At 46.9% G+C, this 23,188-nt stretch overlaps 1 protein-coding gene across 50 annotated transcripts in view; it reads left to right on the forward strand.

Moving 5' to 3' along the window:
- CELF6 (CUGBP Elav-like family member 6) overlaps positions 1-21,597 on the forward strand; it is a 207,518-nt gene extending 185,921 nt beyond the window's left edge. For all 50 annotated transcript variants that reach the window (XM_077827526.1, XM_077827579.1, XM_077827536.1 and 47 more), the window contains one exon: positions 21,470-21,597. In XM_077827526.1, coding sequence (XP_077683652.1) covers positions 21,470-21,597 — 128 coding nt within the window. The remainder of the gene's footprint in view (positions 1-21,469) is intronic.
- The last annotated feature ends 1,591 nt before the right edge of the window (positions 21,598-23,188 follow it).

A 23,188-nucleotide genomic window follows, 5' to 3' on the forward strand; every position in this document is an offset into this window, starting at 1 on the left:
TTCAGGCAATCGCTCAGACAAACAAGTTTGGTTACATTTTCAGGAGATAATGCTGCCCGCTTTTTGTTTACAGTGTCACCTGAAAGTGAGACCAGGCATTCGCATGGCACTGTTATAGGCAGCATCACAAGATGTTTACTTGCCAGATGCACTAAAGATTCATATGTCCCTTCGTGCCTCATCCACCATTCCAGGGGATGTGTCCATGCTAATGGCGGGTTCTGCTTGATAACAATCCAAAGCAGAGTGGACCAACCCATGTTCATTTTCATCATCTGAGTCAGATGCCACCAGCAGAAGGCTGATCTTCTTTTTTTGTGGTTCAGGTTCTGTAGTTTCCGCATCTGAGTATTGCTCTTTTAAGCCTTCTGAAAGCATGCTCCACGCCTCTCAGATTTTGGAAGGCACTTCAGATTCTTAAACCTTGAGTCGAGTGCAGTAGCTAATTTTAGAAATCTCAAATTGGTACCTTCTTTGCATTTTGTCAAATCTGCTGTGAAAGTGTTCTTAAAATGAACATGTGCTGGGTCATCATCCAAGACTGCTATAACATGGAATATATGGCAGAATGTGGGTAAAACAGAACAGGAGACATACAATTCTCCCCCAAGGAGTTCAGTCACAAATTTAATTAATTAATTATTTTTTTAACAAGCATCATCAGCATGGAAGCACGTCCTCTGGAATGGTGGCCGAAGCATGAAGGGACATACGAATGTTTAGCATATCTGGCACATAAATATCTTGCAACGCCGGCAACAAAAGTGCCATGCAAATGCCTGTTCTCACTTTCAGGTGACACTGTAAATAAGAAGCAGGCAGCAGTATCCCCCGCAAATGTAAACAAACTTCTTTGTCTTAGTGATCGGCTGAACAAGAAGTAGGACTGAGTGGACGTGTAGGCTCTAAAGTTTTACTTTGTTTTGTTTCTGAGTGCAGTTATGTAACAAAAAAATCTAGATTTGTAAGTTACATTTTCACGATAAAGAGATTGCACTACAGTACTTGTATGAGGTGAATTGAAAAATACTACAGTAAAAGCTGTTTTATCTGGCACTTCACTAACCGGAAAGCTCTATAAACTGGCATTTCTGATCTTCATTGAAATTCCAGTTTATAGTCCAGTTGGCGTGGGGCCAGCAGGGGGTTGGGGTGCAGGAGGAGGTGTGGAGCGCGGGCTCTGGGAGGGAGTTTGGGTGCAGGAGGGGGCTTGGGGCATTGGAGGGAGTGTGGGCTGCTGGATCTGGGGTCCAGTCACCTCAGGCAGCTCCCCGCAAGCAGCAACCTGTCCTGGCTGCTCCTAGGCAGAGGCGCAGCCCCTGCGCTGCCCCGAGCGCTAGCAACGCAGCTCCCATTGGCTTGGAACCACGGCCAATGGGAGCTATGGGAGCAGCGCCTGCGGGCAGAGGCTTAGGCAGCGTGCAGAGCTGCCTGCCCCGCCTCCACTTAGGAGCAGCTGGGACAAGTCATCATTTGCGGGGAGCCGCTCAAGGTGAACGGCCCCCACATCTGGCACCCCGCACTCCTTCCCACGCCCCAAGCTGCTGCCCCAAGCCCCTCCTGCACCCAAACTCCCTCCCTCTTAGTTAACCAGCATTTTTCACTAACCAGCACCCTCCCTTCCCCCAACATGCAGGACAAAACAGCTTTTACTGTATTTCTTTTATCATTTTTACAGTGCAAATATTTGTAATAAAAAATAATAATATAAAGTGAGCACTGTACACTTTGTATTCTGTGTTGTAATAGAAATCAATATATTTGAAAATGTAGAAAAACATCCACAAATATTTATTAAATTTCAATTGGTATTCTATTGTTTAACAGTGCGATTAATCGCGAATAATTTTTTTAATCACAATTAATTTTTTTGAGTTAATCGCGTAAGTTAACCGTGATTAATCAACAGCCCTAGTTGTAACTGATCATTTCACTAGGTATGCACAGACCTATCCCACTAAATATCAAAAATACTTTGTGCATTATGGGCTGCCCAAACAAATGCACTCTGATCAAGGCCGGGACTTTGAGAGTCATCTACTTCAGGAATTTCAGACTAAGCTAGGTGTAAAAACATCTAGGACAACACCCTATCACCCACAGGGAGATCCCCAGTCTGAATGCTTTAATCTGACCCTGCTTAATATGTTGGGAACTTGAAATCCCTAGCAGAAATCTAGATGGAGCTAGCACGTTAGCCATATTGTGCATGCTTAAAACTGTATGCAAAATGAGGTCACAGGGTATTCTCCATATTTCATAATGTTAAGATGAGACGCTTGATTACTTGTGAACCTCTTTTTGGGGGGGTCTCATCAGATGGATCCTCCCACCTGTTTTACCTTCAGTACGTGGCTACATTAAAAAGAGACTTGCATGCTGTTTATTCGCTTGCTTAGGCTACGGCCGATAAGATAAACCAAGGTAATAAAGACCATTATGATCAGAAGGTGCAATACTATGATCTGCAACTGCGTGCTCGAGTTCTCATCAGGAATCTTGGGCTCCCAGGAAAACATAACCTTGCATACTGTTGGGGTTCGCAGCCCTCCATTTTGGAAAGTCAAATGCCTGGGCTACTTGTCTACCAACTAAAGCTGGAAAAGAATGGCGGCCCATTAAAGATCTTGCACCGAAACTGTTTACTTCCTCTGGAGTAATGTGAGAATGGATCCTTCATTGATTACTGAGCCTACCCCTGTACCCTGATCATCTTGCCAGAGGAGAGCGTAACATGGTTACCCCAGTGGCTATGTTTGGTTCCCTATCGGTGACTGATTCTAAGGAGGTTTACTCTGACTATATATCTGTGTATCCTGGACCCTCAGATGTGCCTCCTGAGGCTGTTGTATTGTCACTTGAACCACACCAACCTGAAAGTTTAGCTGAAAAACCTGTTTTTACCTCCAAGAGATGTTTCCAGGGAAGGCTTGGACCCTCTCAGTAGCCTACTTGGCTCTCTTGTGTACACAGGGATCCTGCTACAGATAATTCCCCTCTTCCAGTAGTAATCCTGTGCAGAATGTAGAGCCTAATAAAGTGTTGTTGACTCCTTCTACTGAAGAAGAAGAAGAGCTTGTGCAGCCCTTAAGGAGGTCCCTGCAAGAGATCAGACACTCCTCTGTGGTTAACGTATGATGCAGCTGGAGTTACCAGTGAGGTGTCCAGACCTACTGTGCACCATGGTGTGGCTGTGTCCCCTGGCTCTAAAACACCTATCGAGTCAAAAAGGGAGATAGAGCCCTCTAAAGATGGGGACAAGTGTTTTTCATGGCAACGCTCCCCTCAGGTTCGGTGCCTAAATTGTGGCTATTCTAGTGGACATGTACTTTGCCCGGCATTTAATGTTACCCCAGAGAGCAACAGGGATTAAGAATGTATGTATTATTTTTGTGTTGTTTTCTTCCTTGTTCTGGTTCCTTAAAAGGGATATTAAGGGTTTTTCTGGTGGGGGGAGAAGTGTAGGCACTCCATATAAGAGGGGCCTTTGAACTTAATTAGGGGGAAAACATGAGTGCTTCAATCCAGCCTTGGAGACTACAACTCCCATGATGCTTAGAGGAAGAGACAGACTTCCGCTTCCAAGGGTGAGGCTGGGGACCCTTGGTTTTCCTTGCTGAGGCAGATGCGCTTTGTGGGGAGCTGAGGCTGTGTTACTGGTCCCCTGGCCAGGGATGGCAGGTTGCTTTGTGGAGCTCTGGCCCAGCTGGGAGCTGATGCTTTGAAACTTCCGGGGCTTGGACCAAGCAGGGAGCCACACAGGCTATCACTGGGCGTCAGGGGAGCCAGGCGTCAGGGGAGCCTGAGGCTGGCCTGCAGTGAAGACAGTAGGAGGAACCACCCCCTGCACACTGCAGTGGGGCAGTGTGCAGGGGGATGGGACAGTGAAGAGGTTGGGGTTGCTCTGAGTGTGAGAAGAGATTAAATGGTCTTATTGGCTGGCCAGGATCCAGGTTACTGCCCCCTGGTTCTAACAGCTCCCATCTTTAGGGGCTGTGCAGCTTGGAATGATCCCAATTTAGATTTGCTCTGCCCCTGGCTGGACTGTGCTACTCGATCCACAGAGCTTTACTGTCCCCGGCTTCAAGATCTTCAAGTGCACCCACGCAAGCATCTAGAACTCTGAAATTAAGACAGAAATAATGGTAAAGGTGGTGGAGTAGCATTGTATATCAATGATGAGGTAGAATGTAAAGAAATAAGAAGCGATGGAATGGATAAGACAGAGCAAAAATCTGAGCAAAAATCACATTGGGGAAGAAAACTACTAGAGCCTCCCCTGGGATAGTGCTTGGGGTGTGCTATAGACCTCCGGGATCTAATTTGGATATGGATATAGGCCTCTATAGTGTTTTTAATGAAGTAAATACTAATGGAAAATGCGTGATCATGGGAGATTTTAACTTCCCAGATATAGACTGGAGGACAAGTGCTAGTAATAATAATAGGGCTCAGATTTTCCTAGATGCAATAGCTGATGGATTCCTTCATCAAGTAGTTGCTGAACCGGCCACGGGGGTTGCCATTTTAGATTTGGTTTTGGTGAGTAGTGAGGACCTCATAGAAGAAATGGTTGTAGGGGACAATCTTGGTTCAAGTGATCATGAGCTAATTCAGTTCAAACTGAACGGAAGGATTAACAAAAATAAATCTGCGACTAGGGTTTTTGATTTCAAAAGGGCTGACTTTCAAAAATTAAGGAAATTAGTTAGGGAAGTGGATTGGACTGTAGAACTTGTGGATCTAAAGGTGGAGGAGGCCTGGAATTACTTCAAGTCAAAGTTGCAGAAACTATCAGAAGCCTGCATCCCAAGACAGGCGAAAAAATTCATAGGCAGGAGTTGTAAACCAAGCTGGATGAGCAAGCATCTCAGAGAGGTGATTAAGAACAAGCAGAAAGCCTACAAGGAGTGGAAGATGGGAGGGATCTGCAAGGAAAGCTACCTTATTGAGGTCAGAACATGTAGTGAGAAAGTGAGAAAGGCTAAAAGTCAAGTAGAGTTGGACCTTGCAAAGGGAATTAAAACCAATAGTAAAAGGTTCTATAGCCATATAAATAAGAAGAAAACAAAGAAAGAAGACTTGAGACCGCTAAACACTGAGGATAGAGTAGAGATTAAGGATAATCTAGGCATGGCCCAATATCTAAACAAATACTTTGCCTCAGTCTTTAATAACAGATTTATTTCTCCCCCCCACCCCCCACTGCTCTTCGGAGGTTCCTGTTAACTGCTGGAAATGGCCCACCTTGATTATCACTACAAAAGGTTTTCTCTTCCCCCCCCCCACCCCCAGCTCTCCTGCTGGTAATAGCTCATCTTAAGTGATAACTCTCCTTACAGTGTGTATGATAACACCCATTTTTTCATGTTCTGTGTGTATATAAATCTCCTCACTGTATTTTCCACTGAATGCATCCAATGAAGTGAGCTGTAGCTCACGAAAGCTTATGCTCAAATAAATTGGTTAGTCTCTAAGATGCCACTAGTACTCCTTTTCTTTCAGTCTTTAATAAGGCTAATGAGGATCTTAGGGATATTGGTAGCATGACAAATGGGAATGAGGATATGGAGGTATATATTACCATATCTGAGATAGAAGCGAAACTCGAACTGTTTAATGGGACTAAATCGGGTGGCCCAGATAATCTTCATCCAAGAATATTAAAGGAATTCGCACATGAAATTGCAAGCCCATTAGCAAGAATTTTTAATGAATCTGTAAACTCAGGGGTTGTACAATATGACTGGAGAATTGCTAACATAGTTCCTATTTTTAAGAAAGGGAAAAAAAGTGATCTGGGTAACTACAGGCCTGTTAATCTGACATCTGTAGTATGCAAGGTCTTGGAAAAAATTTTGAAGGAGAAAGTAATTAAGGACTTTGAGGTCAATGGTAATTGGGACAAAATACAACATGGTTTTACAAAAGGTAGATCGTGCCAAGCCAACCTGATCTCCTTCTTTCAGAAAGTAACAGATTTTTTAGACAAAGGAAACGCAGTGGATCTAATTTACGTAGATTTCAGTAAGGCATTTGATACGGTGCCACATGGGGAATTATTAGTTAAATTGGAAAAGATGAGGATCAGTATGAAAATTGAAAGGTGGATAAGGAATTGGTTAAAAGGGAGACTACAGCGGGTCATAATGAAAGGTGAACTGTCAGGCTGGAGGGAAGTTACCAGTGGAGTTCCTCAGGGATCGGTTTTGGGACCAATCTTATTTAATCTTTTTATTACTAACCTCGGCACAAAAAGTGGGAGTGTGCTAATAGAGTTTGCAGATGATACAAAGCTGGGGGGTATTGCCAATTTAGAGAAGGACTGGGATATCATACAGGAGGATCTGGATGACCTTTTAAACTGGAGTAATAATAATAGGACGAAATTTAATAGTGAGAAGTGTAAGGTCATGCATTTAGGGATTAATAACAAGAATTTTAGTTATAAGATGGGGACACATCAATTAGAAGTAACAGAGGAGGAGAAGGACCTTGGAGTATTGGTTGACCACAGGATGACTATGAGCCGCCAATGTGATATGGCCGTGAAAAAAGCTAATGCGGTCTTGGGATGCATCAGGCGAGGTATTTCCAGTAGAGATAAGGAGGTGTTAGTACTGTTATACAAGGCACTGGTGAGACTTCACGTGGAATACTATGTGCAGTTCTGGTCTCCCATGTTTAAGAAGGATGAATTCAAATTGGAACAGGTACAGAGAAGGGCTACTAGGATGATCGGAGAAATGGAAAACCTGTGTTATGAAAGGAAACTCAAGGAGCTTGGCTTGTTTAGCCTAACCAAAAGAAGGTTATGGGGAGATATGATTCCTCTCTTTAAATATATCAGAGGGATAAATACCGGAGAGGGAGAGGAATTATTTAAGCTCAGTACCAATGTGGACACAAGAACAAATGGATATAAACTGGCCATCAAGAAGTTTAGACTTGAAATTAGATGAAGGTTTCTAACCATCAGAGGTGTGAAGTTCTGGAATAGCCTTCCAAGGGAAGCAGTGAGGGCAAAAGATCTATCTGGCTTCAAGATTAAACTCAATAAGTTTATGGAGGAGATGATATGATGGGATAACATGATTTTGGCAATTAATTGATCTTTAAATATTCATGGTAAATAGGCCCAATGGCCTGTGATGGGATGTTAGATGGTGTGGGATCTGAGTTACTACAGAGAATTCTTTCCTGGGTATCTGGCTGGTGAATCTTGCCCATATGCTCAGGGTTCAACTGATTGCCGTATCTGGGATCGGGAAGGAATTTTCCTCCAGGGCAGATTGGAAGAGGGGGGAGGGATAGCTCAGTGGTTTGAGCATTGGCCTGCTAAACCCAGGGTTGTGAGTTCAATCCTTGAGGGGGCCATTTTAGGGATCTGGCGCAAAAATTGGGGATTGATCCTGCTTGAGCAGGGGGTTGGACTAGATGACCTCCTGAGGTCCCTTCCAACCTTGATATTCTATGATTCTATGAAGAGGCCCTGGGGGTTTTTCACCTTCCTCTGTAGCATGGGGCATGGGTCACTTGCTGGAGGATTCTCTGCACCTTGAAGTCTTTAAACCATGATTTGAGGACTTCAGTAGCTCAGACATAGGTGAGAGGTTTATCGCAGGAGTGGGTGGGTGAGATTATGTGGCCTGCATTGTGCAGGAGGTCAGACTAGATGATCATGATGGTCTCTTCTGACCTTGATATCTATGAATCTAAGAGGAGTGCCCCACTCTGGTCAACTTACTACGTTTACACTGCCACCAGTTACCCCACCCCAGAGTGGGGCACTCCTTTTAATTCACTACTCTAAATAGCATTTAATAATTGACTTCTTGTGGAGCACCCCCAGTGACTTAAAGTGATTGGTAGTGTGACAAGGTGGGTGAGGTGATGTCTTTTGCTGGATCAACTTCTGTTGGTAAAAGACAAGCTTTCCAGCTACACAGGGCTCTTCTTCAGGTCTGGGAAAGGTCTCTCTCGCCAACAGAAGCTGGTCCAATAAAATAAATTACTTCACTCACCTTGTGTCTCTAATCTCCTGGGACCAACGCTGCATACATTAAAGTGGCTGTGACATTTTAATTATTCTGAATCTGTTATAGCATGTTTTTCTAAATTGTGCAGTGAGGGGGTGCTAACTCTAGTCTAAGCAGATATTGATTGCAGAGAGTGTATAATTCCTATTTTTGGGTTAGCCCCATTGCATAGATTAGCTCAGGTTTACTCCTGGAGGCTCCCCAGGCACCCCAGTGGCTGTGTGCAGGCCCCAACCAGGATTAATTTTGTTACAAGTAAAAGGACTGCAGCAGAGGGGTGAACCGAGGATTCCCATCTAGCCACAATCACCACTGGGGTACTCAGGATCTCTCTCACAGTCGACAACATCAGATGCCCAGGTGAGCATTGCCTGCTTCCCCAGAAACCTGGGAAGGAAGGGAGGTTACATAAAGCTCAGGTGGTGCTGTGGACTCACCCAGGATTCCTTTCCAAGGTGGTGTGGGAGATCTGCTGTTAATGAGCTGTGCTAACATGGTTCACACACTCGCAGGTTCCCCCTGGAAAGGCCTTTCTCCGTAAGCTCTCTGTGAAAAGGATTGACCTGAGCAGACCTAAAAACCTTTGAACATTCATCTGACTGTTTCATCTGACACCAAGTGGCTGAGCCATGCTCTTCTTGAGAGGACTGTATGTAAATGCATGTCTGATCAGGCCTCACCTTGCTGTGGCCAGGCTGTCCTGGAATTAGAAGGCCATGTTAAGGCACACACGGACTGAGACAAGGGGACCCTCACAGTCTGCCTCAGGGAAGTTTCCATTATTGACATCTGCTGAGCAGCTGCATGGTCTCCTCGGCATGCTCACAAATCATCATGGCTTGGATTCAGCCTGCAGGTGGGAATCCAGTTTCAGTGCCTGAGCCTACCTAATCCAGAACTGGGTTCTAAGGTAGGGAGTCCAAACCCTCTCACCCCAAAAGGTTTCATTTCCATTTAGTATCTCTCTCATTTGAATAGACCATTTTTTCCCAGGCTACCCATGGAATTGATAATGTTGGGAGGGATTTTATTGTTACCACAGTTAGACAGGTAACTGGACAGAGCTATGTGAGAACCCTCTCTGTTCGCTCTGTTGGCTTGGGCCTGGCAGTCGCTGCCTGTTGTGACTAAGCTCTCGTTTTCTCTCTTGGAACATCTTTCAAGTTTCTTCTCCAAGAGCGAGATTCTTGGTGGTTGGTATCTTTCGAGAAGGAGAAATTGCAGACCTGTAATTCTGCTTCGTTGCGCCTATGATTCCGACCAAAGTCTCCCCTCCCCTCAGAGCTGGGGGGCTCCCTTTGCAGTTGATTTTGCACTTTTATTTTATTTTGTCTTGTGAGGTGTGATTGATTGGCTTGTTCCTTTGGGAGCTTCGCCTCCTGCACAATCAGCCCTGACCACTTCCTCCAAAGGCAGCATTTCAGCTCAGCAGGAGGGCATGTGACAGATAATAAGAGCTCTGTTACCACCACTCGTAAGGGTTAAAACTTTTCAGAGCCTGGGGAGTTACAGCACTCTGGTACTAGGTGATGAGACCCTGCAGTGAGAGGCAGAAGTTCAGGTAAGTCATTTCCCTTTCCATGCTACACTGTTGCAATGCTGGATTTTTCTCTGTTACTGATTGTGATTTAGCCCAACAGGCGAGGTTCATGGCTGTGAAATTCCTGGAGGGGCACCTACTTGTCATACATGCTACCTTTAGTCTTTCCTGCACTGGGTTTTCAGTACTCTGGGTGAGTAGTATGGTCTGTTTTCCTCTGGATTCTCATGTGGTTGTCAGTGTCCAGAGCTCTTTATGCTCATATAATCATTTATCTTGCAAGTGGGGACATTAGTTTCTCCTTCCTGCCAGTTTATCTTTCCCATGGCTCTGCTGTCTGTGAAAAGCACCAGACTAACCGCCCTGGACATTGGTATGTTCCATGAATCCACGGAAGGGCTGGGGGGGAGACGTGGGCAGCGGCAGGGCAAGCGTAGGTTCACACACACGGCTCCCTTCGTCTACACCTTGGCAGCATGCTTTAGGTCTGACCTGTGACCTTTATAAAAGGTACACCCACCTTGTCTCTGCAACAACAACCCCAGAGCGTAAGAAGCTGGGTCACTCTGCAGGCCTATTCAGTTCTCTGCTCAGCCTGCCATGAAAGGTGCCAGTTGTGATGTTCACTGAGGAGATGGTACACCAGATGAGAAAAACTTACAGCTGCTATTGACTTGGGCAGCATTTGAATGAATGCCGTAGAGGTGACAGACTCCAGTTCCAATAGCCTATCCCCTAATCCCTCTAGCGCCTATCTTGGACTTAATAATTCTTGGTACAAGTTGGTCATCAATGTTAGACATAACCAGCATGATAATATGCAGTCTTGCCTCCTTCTCGTTCCGAAGAGGATTGCTGCTGCTCTTGCTGTTCTTGTGGTGTATGGTGTGGTTGTGGTGTATGGCACCACCCCTTAGATGTGTACATCTGATGGCCCTGGTTTGTTTTTTGTCTTGGCAATCCACACCTATTCTTTCCTGCTGAAGGCTCACATTCAGATGGTCAAACAGAACTGCCCCACCCTACCAGTGTCAGCATGTCACAACGCAAGCATTGCTTTCGTAGTACGCTGTCTCACAAACATCGGCCGTCTTCAGGCAAATAACGTAGGGTGATGACGTTGCATCTTCCCCCAAGTGAATGCAGGACACTGGCAATGTCCTGCCACCTTACAATCAAAATTGTTACTGCCCCACACAACTCAGCAAGCTTATTCTGAGGACGCACATTCATACTATATTCAGTGTGAGCTCTGATGGGACCTTGCACAAATGCCACCTTGTGGCTGGAGCACTGTTTGGTGGTTAAAACAAAGGAGTGTAGGAAGGAGATGTGGGTTCTACTCCCAGCTCTGACAGTGGCTTGCTGCATGACCTTGGCTGAGACACTGCCCCTCTTTCCACACACACACGTGCATCAAATGACACCCATACTCACTAACTCACACTGGCATGCAGATGAGGCTTCATTCATTAGTGGCTGTGAAGCGCGTTGAGATCCTAGGCTGGAAGGTGCTGGGAAGATCATTACTGACACCAATAAGTGCTGCAATTCTCATAACCTTACCACCACTGCTGTTGCTTCTGTCCTCCTCCTACCCCCAGCCCTGCTCCATTAATGGCTGCTGCTGCTCCACGGTGCCTCTCCCTGATGCTCAAAGGAAAGGAGGAAAGTATTACAGAGTTGCCACCTGCCATCCGTGGAAAGGAAAATATCCATTCCCTCAACGTGCCCCCTTTCCAGGATGTGAAAATGGTACGTTCAATTAAAATGCCCTCCTGCCGGGACTGGCTGCCAGTTCCCAGGAGATGCAGGGACAAATGGAGCTGCCATGCACACTGGAACGCTGCAGCTTATTATTGTATGTTACTTTTTTATTGCAGCAGATGTTAGCAAGAAGAGAAAAAAATACAACAATAGGTGACAGGAGAAGCCTTTCAAATATACAATACCACCACATCAGCCTCTTGTGAGTAAGGTTGACGCTTCAGGCAGTTGTAGGCACCACGTGCTGTATCTCAGAGATCCTGGATTTAGCTGAGGTCTTTTGCCAGCCAAGTGGGGAACTGGGAGGATGCTTTGCGGGGACTCTTTTAAATGCTGGAGAAGTTGGTGGTTGGTTTGGAGACTGTACTCTTGGCGAAAGGCTGGGTGTCTTTAATGTGGACGCTTGGGTTGATGTCAAGCATGGCGAAGCCCAGCAAAGATTGGAGCTGGTTAAGTGAACATGCAGGAAGGGCAGTGTTAGCAAAGGGAAAACTGCAACAGAGTCCACAGCAGAGATTAGGACAAAATTAGTTTCCAGGAGCCTGATTCTTCACTGCTTTGTACCCTGTGTTGTCACTGTTCCTTTGCAAACTGGTTGCAAAATGCTGCAGGATCTAAGTGGCTAATCTAACTGTACACCCGCTTTGCACAGCTGTAAATGACAACCCAGGATGCAAGGCAGAGAAACAGGTCCCAGATCTCAAATTCTCAGGAAATTCAGAGATTTACCTCTCCTGGGTTTTGTTGAGACCACTATAAAAATACAAAATTCATACACAGGTTTGAATTCCAAATCCTCCCGTAAATTGGGGTGAGACAATTGGTGCCGCCCCATACTGGGGGGGCACCAACTAAAGGGGAAGACCTGTGACCTCCACAGGTGTCTCCTCCCCGCCCTGACCCCAGCTCGTGGCCCCTGTGCTCTCCCCACCCCACGTTACCTGCGGGGGAGAGGGGGAACTCTGTCCTCCCGCTGCACTGTGTCCTCCTCCCCCAGGCACATTCAGCTGCTCTCCCTGGAAGCTAGGCCTGGCCCAATGCAGCGCAGCAGCTGCCTGGGAGAGCACCTGGCTGCAACAGTGGCAGGCTGCCCCCCACGCAGGCTTGGCTTCAGGGACATGGGCCAAGTGAGCCGGAGCCCCACCTTCCCCTTCCGGCATGCTCCCTGTGCAACAGCAGCTGCCTGGGAGAGAGGCTGGCTAGGGAGGGGTGGCAGGCAGCGGCAGCCTGCTCCCTGCCCAGGCTCGGCTTCCGGGGATAGGGGCCGACTCCAAGCATGCTGAGGGGAGAGGTACTCCGGCTTGCTCTTGGCCCCTGTCCTGGAAGCCGAGCCTGGGCTGGAGACAGGCTGCTGCCACCACAGCCAGGTGCTCTCCCAGGCAGCCGCTGTGCTGCACCAGCCAGTTCATCTAAGCCCTTAAAAGTTCAGATGAACCATCACTAAACTTTCCAACCCTCTGGAGAAGTTGCAAATTCGGGCTCATAGTCTTGGGAGAAGGAGCATTTCCTGTGCTGTATTTTCTGCTCTTAGTAGAGCCTGTGCCATATCTCCTCCAGAATGGTGGTTCTCAAAGCTGGAGGTACAGAGGCAGCACTCAAAGGAATTGGGTGGAGGGGAAAAGTTGTCATGCCTCCAAGGTTCAGGGTTTCCCATTCAATGGCAGTTGCGGGGAAAGGTTTGGCAGGGTGATGGCATGTTCATTATATTATATCCAAAGCAGCCCAAAGCATCCTTTGTGACAGAAGCATAGACCTCTTGGCTTTAAAAGTGAATTGTTTTCTTCTTTAATGTCTACATCTTTCTGTTCTGTATCAGGAGTAGGGTAAGGGAAAGCATGTGGCTTTTGCTTTAAAATGCTTTCCTTTGAACGCCTTCTATAAGCCTGTTCTCTTTGGGGAGTGACTTATTTCGTAATTAGCCTCGGGACATAGGACAATGTAGGAGTCCAGGGCTGCGTTTGGGAGCAAGGGGCTGTCAAGGTTCCTTCCCCACTCTGAACGCTAGGGTACAGATGTGGGGACCTGCATGAGAAACCTCCTAAGCTTATCTTTACCAGCTTAGGTCAAAACTTCCCCAAGGTACAAAATATTCCACCCGTCGTCCTTGGATTGGCCGCTACCACCACCAAACAAATACTGGTTATTGGGGAACAGCTGTTTGGAAACGTCTTTCCCCCCAAAATACTTCCCAAAACCTTGCACCCCACTTCCTGGACAAGGTTTGGTAAAAAGCCTCACCAATTTGCCTAGGTGACTACGGACCCAGACCCTTGGATCTTAAGAACAATGAACAATCCTCCCAACACTTGTACCCCCCCTTTCCTGGGAAATGTTGGATAAAAAGCCTCACCAATTTGTATAGGTGACCACAGACCCAAACCCTTGGATCTGAGAACAATGAAAAAGCATTCAGTTTTCTTACAAGAAGACTTTTAATAGAAATAGAAGTAAATAGAAGTAAAGAAGTCACCTCTGTAAAATCAGGATGGTAGATACTTTACAGGGTAATTAGATTCAAAACATAGAGAATCCTGCTAGGCAAAAACTTAAGTTACAAAAAAGATACACAGACAGAAATAGTTATTCTATTCAGCACAATTCTTTTCTCAGCCATTTAAAGAAATCATAATCTAACACGTACCTAGCTAGATTACTTACTAAAAGTTCTAAGACTCCATTCCTGGTCTATCCCCGACAGAAACAGCATATAGACAGACAGAGACCCTTTGTTTCTCTCCCTCCTCCCAGCTTTTGAAAGTATCTTGTCTCCTCATTGGTCATTTTGGTCAGGTGCCAGCGAGGTTACCTTTAGCTTCTTAACCCTTTACAGGTGAGAGGAGCTTTCCCCTGGCCAGGAGGGATTTCAAAGAGGTTTACCCTTCCCTTTATATTTATGACACGCCCCCAAATCTCAGCTAGGGTGAAACACTGGCTGGGATTTCTTCCTGGAGCTCTAGGAAAAACAGAGTTAATAAGACACATGCATCTCTAAATATACTACCAAGTACATAAAGACTAACAATATTTTCTACATCTCAAGGACGATTTTAACCAGTTGATTCTGGGAAACTTTCACGGGAGAGTGCATCAGCCACTTTGTTAGAAGCTCCTGAGATGTGTTGGATGTCGAAATCAAAATCTTGGAGAGCTAAACTCCACCGAAGAAGTTTTTTGTTAGTTTCTTTGATGGTGTGAAGCCACTTCAGTGCAGCATGGTCAGTTTGCAGGTGGAAACGCCGTCCCCAAACATATGGGCGTAGCTTTTCCAGAGCGTAGACAATGGCGTAACATTCTTTTTCAGTGACTGACCAGTTGCTTTCCCTCTCAGACAGTTTTTTGCTGAGAAACACTACAGGGTGGAATTCTTGATCAGGTCCTTTCTGCATTAAAACTGCTCACACACCACGCTCGGACGCATCTGTGGTTACTAGGAACGGTTTGTCAAAGTCTGGGGCCCTTAGTACAGGGTCAGACATGAGTGTTGCTTTAAGCTTGTTAAAGGCCTTCTGACACTTTTCGATCCACTGAACAGCATTTGGCTGTTTCTGTTTGGTTAGGTCTGTCAGTGGGGTGGCGATTTGGCTGTATTGCGGTACAAATCATCTGTAATAACCGTCCAAGCCTAAGAAGGATTGAACCTGTTTCTTTGACTTTGTGACAGGCCACTTTTGGATAGCATCCACTTTGGCCTGTAGGGGGCTGATAGTTCCTTGACCCACCTGGTGTCCAAGGTAAGTCACTCTGTTTAGGCCTATTTGACACTTCTTAGCCTTAACAGTTAGTCCTGCCTCCCTGATGCGCTCAAGGACTTTTTCTAGATGTTCCAGGTGGTCTGCCCAGGAATCCGAAAATATGGCCACATTGTCAAGGTAGGCGACTGCATATTCTCCTAATCCCGCTAGGAGACCATCTACAAGTCTTTGGAAGGTGGTGGGTGCATTTCACAGCCCGAAAGGGAGTACATTAAATTCATACAGGCCAAGATGTGTGGTGAAGGCTGACCTTTCCTTGGCAGATTCATCTAGCAACACCTGCCAGTACCCCTTGGTTAAGTCCAAGGTAGAGATGAACTGGGCCCGTCCCAGTTTCTCTAATAGTTCATCTGTGCGTGGCATTGGATAGTTGTCTGGGCGAGTTACAGCATTTAGCTTATGGTAGTCCACGCAAAAACATATTTCCCCATCTGGTTTGGGAACTAGAACCACTGGAGATGCCCATGCACTTCCAGAGGGGCAGATTACACCCATCTGTAACATATCCTGGATCTCCCGTTCTACAGCAGTTTTAGCTTGAGGAGACATCCGGTAAGGTTGGACCCTAATTGGGTGAGAATTACCTGTGTCAATGGAGTGGTATGCCCGTTCAGTCAGTCCTGGGGTGGCTGAGAACGTTGGTGCGTAGCTAGTGCACAGCTCCTTGATCTGCTGTCGCTGTATACGCCCAAGGGTCATGGAGAGGTTCACCTCTTCCACACCACCAGCACATTTCCCTTCGTAGTAGACACCTTCGGGCCACTCAGCGTCGTCTCCTCCCTGGGCTGTAAACTGACAAACCTTTAATTCTCTGGAATAAAAGGGCTTTAGAGAATTAATATGGTACACCTTAGGCTTTCGGTTGGAGGTGGGGAATGTTATGAGATAATTAACAGCTCCCAGGCGCTCCTGGACCGTGAATGGCCCTTCCCACGATGCTTCCATTTTATGGGCCTGGAGCACCTTTAAGACCATGACCTGGTCCCCTACTTTGAAGGAACGCTCTCTGGCATGTTTATCATACCAGGCTTTTTGCTCTTTTTGAGCATCCTGTAAGTTTTCTTTAGCAAGGGCTAAAGAGGTTTGGAAGGTGTTTTGTAGGTTGGTTACAAAGTCCAGAATGTTAGTCCCTGGAGAAGGTGTAAATCCCTCCCATTGCTGCTTCACCAACTGCAATGGCCCCTTAACCTCACGGCCATATACAAGTTCAAATGGGGAAAACCCTAAACTGGGGTGTGGTACTGCTCTGTAGGCAAAGAGCAACTGCTGCAACGCTAGGTCCCAATCATTGGAGTGCTCATTTACGAATTTACGTATCATGGCCCCCAAAGTTCCATTAAACTTCTCCACCATGCCATTTGTTTGATGGTGGTAAGGAGTGGCAACCAAGTGATTTACCCCATGAGCTTCCCAAAGGTTTTCCATAGTTCCTGCCAGGAAATTAGTCCCTGCATCTGTGAGGATGTCGGAGGGCCAACCCTGGCAAAAATGTCTGCTAGTGCCTGGCACACACTTTTAGCCCTGGTGTTGCTTAGAGCTACTGCTTCCAGCCATCAGGTGGCAAAATCCATGAAAGTCAGTGTGTACTGCTTTCCTCTGGGTGTCTTTTTCGGAAAAGGACCCAGAATATCCGCAGCTACTCACTGAAATGGAACTTTAATGATGGGGAGTGGCTGGAGAGGGGCTTTGACCTGGTCTTGGGGTTTTCCCACTGTTTGGCACACCTCACAAGACCGGACATAGGTAGAAACATCCTTGCCCATTCCCTCCCAGTGGAATGACCCCCCCAAACGGTCTTTGGTCCTGTTCACCCCAGCATGGCCACTAGGGTGATCATGGGCTAAGCTCAAGAGCTTGGCCTGGTATTTAGTTGGAACTACCAACTGTCTCTAAAGATGCCAGTCTTCCTGGTGTCCACCAGAAAGAGTTTCCTTGTATAAAAGTCCTCTTTCTACAACAAACCTGGATCGATTAGAAGAGCTGAGAGGTGGTAGGTTGCTCCGTGCTGCCTTCCAAGCTCTCTGGAGGCTTTCATCTGCTTCCTGTTCGGTCTGGAACTGTTCCCTTGATGTTGGAGACATCAGTTCCTCATGGGATTGTGGACCTAGGCTTGGTCCCTCTGGAAGCGATATAGGGGATGGAGCTGTTTCTGTTAACTGTGAACGGCTCTCCGCTGGTGCGCTATGTTGGGATTCAGGCTCCGGCTGAGCCTCTTATGTAGGGTTATCGGCTGCTGCCAGTTCAGGTTCGGTGGGGCCCTCTGGTGTTGAGGTTGCAAGTACTGGATTCAGTGCTGACAATGGGTCTGGTGTTGGTTGTTCGGCTGGTTCCGGTTCTGGGACTCTTTCCGTCTGGGTCTCTGGGACTGGATCCACTACTGCTGTTGCAGACATTGGCCTGGGGTCCGGGTCCATCACCTCTGACCAGGTCCTTATAGAAGTTTCCGGAACAGAGCTAGGCCTCACGGCTTGTTTAGCCTGGCTGCGGGTGACCGTTCCCACCCTCTTGGCCTGCTTCACAGGATTGGCCAAGTCTTCCCCCAACAGCATGGGGATGGGATAATCATCATAGACTACAAAAGTCCACGTTCCTGACCAGCCCTTGTACTGGACAGGCAACTTGTCTGTAGGCAAATTGAAAGAGTTGGACTTGAAGGGTTGAATCGTCACTTGGATCTCTGGGTTGATTAAATTGGGGTCCACTAAGGAAGCATGGATAGCTGACACTTGTGCTCCGGTGTCCCTCCACGCGGTGACCTTCTTCCCGCCCACACTCACAGTTTCCCTCCACTCCAAAGGTATCTGGGAGGTATCTGGGCCTGCGGACCACTGGTGTGATTCCGGTGCAATGAACTGTAATCTGTTGGGGTTCTTGGGGCAGTTGGCCTTTATATGCCCCAGCTCGTTACATTTAAAACATCGTCCAACTGACGGGTCACTGGGGCGAGGTGGGTTGCTGGAGAACGGGGTGGTGGGATGATAAGGGGTCTGGAGGGTTCTTTGGGAGGTAGGTGGGGCCTTGGGTGGCCCCCGGTAATAGGGTGTGGTCTGGGGTTGTCCCTTCTGGTCTCCGCTCCAACTGCGACCAGTTTTCTTCAACACTTGCTCCTGTTATCCAGGCATCCCAATGTTTCACAATGTGGTAGGCATGTCGGGTAAATGACACGTCTGGTTTCCACCTTAGGGCTCTGAACCTCTGACAAGATTGCTCGGGTGTTATCCCCATTCTGACTCTCACCTGGGATTTAAACAGTTCATACTTGTTCATGTGTTCTTTAGGCATTTCAGCTGCCACCTCAGCTAAGGGTCCACTGAGCTGCAGCCTCAGCTCTACCATGTATTGGTCAGTAGAGATGTTGTACCCAAGGCAGGCCCTTTCGAAGTTTTCTAGGAAGGCCTCAGTATCATCGCCTGCCTTGTAGGTGGGGAACTTTCTGGGATGGGAAGTGGTACTTGGAGAAGGATTGCTAGGATTTGTTGGGATATTCTGCTGAGCCTTTATCTTCTCTATCTCCTCCACATACTTCCTCTCTTTTTCCTTCTCCTTCAGTTCTTTGTCCCTTGCTTCCATAGCTCTCCTGTGAGCAGCCGCTTGGTGTTGTTCTGCCTCTTTCGCTGCCTCCCTTTCTTGTTCCTTCTCCTCCTCCTTCAGCCGCATGAGTTCTATCTGTCTTTCATGTTCCCTTTGTCTTTCCTCAGCCTGAAATCTGGCTAATTCCAGCTTTTGTCGAGCTGTGGATTTTGTCATTCTAACTTCTCTGTTTTTAACTAACTTTACACCCGAGGTTTAGAAATAAACAAACAAAACTTGGCTGGAAATTTTTGCTGTGCTAGAATAGAATACCTATTCTCTGATAGTGATTGTCAGCCTACAGAAAAAGACAATTCCCTTGTCTCTGCTCTGGGCCCAAATCAAAGCAAAATACCTCCAACTACTTGGAAACCTGCTTACCAGCAGCCCAAAGGAAAAAAAAATTCCTTTTTAAACTTGTGCTCCTTGTAAAAAAATCAAAATCCTAAAAAAAAAAAACCTGCCACTTTTGTCTCCAGGCAAATGGGTAGAACACCCTCCCCCCATTTACTTTTAGGGAAAAAAAAACTCTGGGTTGGAAGACTGTGAATTTCCCTACAGGAGTTAAGTACCCTGCCTCCAGGCAAAGAAAACCTGCAATTCACAAAGATAATCCCCTTTTGTATCTGCTTCTCCACAAAGCAGAGAAAAAACAAGCTGCTTTCAGTTTCAGCTGCTTTCTGGACTTCCTTTCCCAAGGGAAAAAAAAATTTCCTTTTTAAAATCTGTATTTCTAGTTCAAAAAATCTCAACTGGATCTCAAAATGATTTCAGGTTAATCCCACCACTATGCCACCATGTCAAGGTTCCTTCCCCACTCTGAACGCTAGGGTACAGATGTGGAGATGAAAAACCTCCTAAGCTTATCTTTACCAGCTTAGGTCAAAACTTCCCCAAGGTACAAAATATTCCACCCGTCGTCCTTGGATTGGCCGCTACCACCACCAAACAAATACTGGTTATTGGGGAACAGCTGTTTGGAAACGTCTTTCCCCCCAAAATACTTCCCAAAACCTTGCACCCCACTTCCTGGACAAGGTTTGGTAAAAAGCCTCACCAATTTGCCTAGGTGACTACGGACCCAGACCCTTGGATCTTAAGAACAATGAACAATCCTCCCAACACTTGTACCCCCCCTTTCCTGGAAAATGTTGGATAAAAAGCCTCACCAATTTGCATAGGTGACCACAGACCCAAACCCTTGGATCTGAGAACAATGAAAAAGCATTCAGTTTTCTTACAAGAAGACTTTTAATAGAAATAGAAGTAAACAGAAGTAAAGAAATCACCTCTGTAAAATCAGGATGGTAGATACCTTACAGGGTAATTAGATTCAAAACATAGAGAATCCTGCTAGGCAAAAACTTAAGTTACAAAAAAGATACACAGACAGAAATAGTTATTCTATTCAGCACAATTCTTTTCTCAGCCATTTAAAGAAATCATAATCTAACACGTACCTAGCTAGATTACTTACTAAAAGTTCTAAGACTCCATTCCTGGTCTATCCCCGACAGAAACAGCATATAGACAGACAGAGACCTTTGTTTCTCTCCCTCCTCCCAGCTTTTGAAAGTATCTTGTCTCCTCATTGGTCATTTTGGTCAGGTGCCAGTGAGGTTACCTTTAGCTTCTTAACCCTTTACAGGTGAGAGGAGCTTTCCCCTGGCCAGGAGGGATTTCAAAGAGGTTTACCCTTCCCTTTATATTTATGACAGGGGCAGACATAGCTTCTCAGATCTCCTGATTTCTGGCAGAACTCTCACCAAGATTGGCCCTTGTTCCAAAAGGCTGCTGTCTGCCATTACATTAAATGGGACTGAAGCCACAGGAGGCCTACAGTCAAAATAGCAGCCATTTCCTTACAACTTTTCCTTGTGGAAGTGAGTGTGCCCCTAGCAAAGATGGGCTGGCACTTCCCGTTGTTTCCAATAGGACTGAAGCCAGGCTATCTTTGGTTATAATGACTGTGAGGGGACAGGACTAGGAGGGAAACTCAAGTGGTGCAGGAGAATATGGGAAGAAGAAGGGAGACTGAGGAGGATGCAGGGGAAATGTGGGGTGCAGAAAGGAGTCTGACAAGGTGTAGAAGGGATATCATGGGGTTGCTGGGGAATGGGGGACAGAGACAGAGAATGTGTGGACTAGGCAATTGTAAGGGGAAAGAAGGAAAAATGTAGGGGCAGGTGAGGGACAGGAGACTAGGGGAGTGTAAAGGGAGAATGTGAGTCTATCCCGGGGCTAGTGCAGGGAAAGTGGAGCTCGTCTCTGAAAAGCCAGTGAGGAGGCCCACATTTTTGTGTACACGTCTAAGATTGAATTTTGACCCTTACATGATCACACACTAAGTGAGGGCAGGCAGCTTCCGCCCTTAAAAGCTCCAAAATCAGGAGCCAGCCAATGTGAGTTTAAACCTCATGATTTGGGGGGGAGGGTCTGATTATTGAATGCGGAGGGCTGTGGTCACAATATTCCCAGCATCACCTCTCCCTTCCCTGCACCAGAGTCTTCTGGGTAATCCCATTGCCCTTGTCCAGCAGTTACTGATGGATGCTTGGAGTCAGGGTTGGCTCCAGGCACCAGCTTTCCAAGCAGGTGCCCGGGGCAGCATTCAGAGTTGAGCGGCAGTCCGTGCCCCACAGCAGCAATTCGACGGCGACTGTTTGGAGCAGCAAAATTGGTAGAGCCGCCCCTGCTTGGCGTGAACTTGTGGTGATGAGTGGAGAGGGTCTCTGGTGCTGTTGGTGATGAATTGTGTCCTTCCTTCTCCGTCCCCCCTCTCACCCTCCCCTCACCCCCAGGTTTCGTCAGTTTTGACAATCCAACTAGTGCTCAGGCAGCCATTCAGGCCATGAACGGCTTCCAGATCGGCATGAAGAGGCTAAAGGTCCAACTAAAGCGGCCAAAAGATGCCAACAGACCCTACTGACCCCTGCTCACCCTGGCCCTGCAAACAGGTAAGGCACTGGCAGACCAGACTGCCCCAACTGTGGTACAAGTGGGAGAGTGGGGTAGTTTGGTGTTTTCACCAACTCATCTGTGCTTGCTGCCAGGAAGCCAGGGGGCAGTATGGCATCTCCTGTTGTTTCATTCATGCCAGGATGATGCTGACTTCTGTTGATCTGTGCACCGCTGCCATTTGTTGGAGAGTGTTGGACCTTTGACTTAGCTATCAGAGCTGCTCCTTTGGCTCTGCCTTATTCTTTCGGACCTGGTAGCCCTGAATTTGAATCAGTGTGGTCCAGTGGCTAGGGCGCTGGACGAGGACTCACTCCCAGATCTGCTTCTGACTGGCTGGGCGACCTGGGGCAAGTCACTGTCCCTCTCTGGGCTTCAGTTTCCCCATCTGAAAAATAGTGATAATGATGTTTGCCATCTTTTTAAAGTGCTTTGAGATCTCTTGGTGCTAGATATTGTTATTATTGTTGCTTCCTTCCGACTTGGTGTCTTGTGTGTATCATATGCAGCCACAAACCATTGCAGAGTCCCTGATCAGCAGGGATCCTAGAAATCCATTTGCCATGGAACAACACAGAAAAACACAGAATTTGCGTTTTTACAGAGAATCTTTGGTTTTTATTCCGGGTGCCCAGCTCTGAAGGCAGAGTGGAGAGCGGCAGCTGCTGGCAAGGCACCCAGCTCTGAAGGCAGTGCTGCCCCAGCAGCAGTGCACATAGGTGCCGACTGCATGGGTGCTCCGGGGCTGGAGCACCCCTGGGGAAAAATTAGTGGGTAGCCACTGGCAGCCAAGCTCCCCTCACCCTCCGCCCCACTTCACCTCCTCCCCCCACCAGAGCACGCCGTGTCCCTGCTCCTCCGCCTGCCTCCTAGCGCTTCCCGCCACCAAACAGAAACTAAATGAATTCTTTGCTTCAGTCTTCACAGCTGAGGATGTTAGGGAGATTCCCAAACCTGAGCCGTCTTTTGTAGGTGACAAATCTGAGGAAATATCACAGATTGAAGTGTCACTAGAGGGGGTTTTGGAATTAATTGAGAAACTTAACAGTAACAAGTCCCCGGGACCAGATGGCATTCACCCAAGAGTTCTGAAAGAACTCAAATGTGAAATTGTGGAACTATTAACTATGGTTTGTAACTGGTCCTTTAAATCAGCTACTGTACCCAATGACCGGAAGATAGCTAATGTTACGCCAATATTTAAGAAGGGCTCTAGAAGTGATCCTGGCAATTACAGGCCAATAAGTCTAACATCAGTACCGGGCAAATTAGTTGAAACAATAGTAAAGAATAAAATTGTCAGACACATAGAAGAGCATAAATTGTTGCGCAAAAGTCAGCATGGTTTCTGTAAAGGGAGATCATGTCTTACTAATCTAGAGTTCTTTGAGGGAGTCAACAAACATGTGGACAAGAGGGATCCAGTGGACATGGGGGGAGGGATAGCTCAGTGGTTTGAGCATTGGCCTGCTAAACCCAGGGTTGTGAGCTCAATCCTTGAGGGGCCATTTGGGATCTGGGGCAAAAATTGGGGATTGGTCCTGCTTTGAGCAGTGGGTTGG

This window comes from Eretmochelys imbricata, chromosome 10, assembly GCF_965152235.1.
Source record: "Eretmochelys imbricata isolate rEreImb1 chromosome 10, rEreImb1.hap1, whole genome shotgun sequence".
NCBI lineage: Eukaryota > Metazoa > Chordata > Testudines > Cheloniidae > Eretmochelys > Eretmochelys imbricata.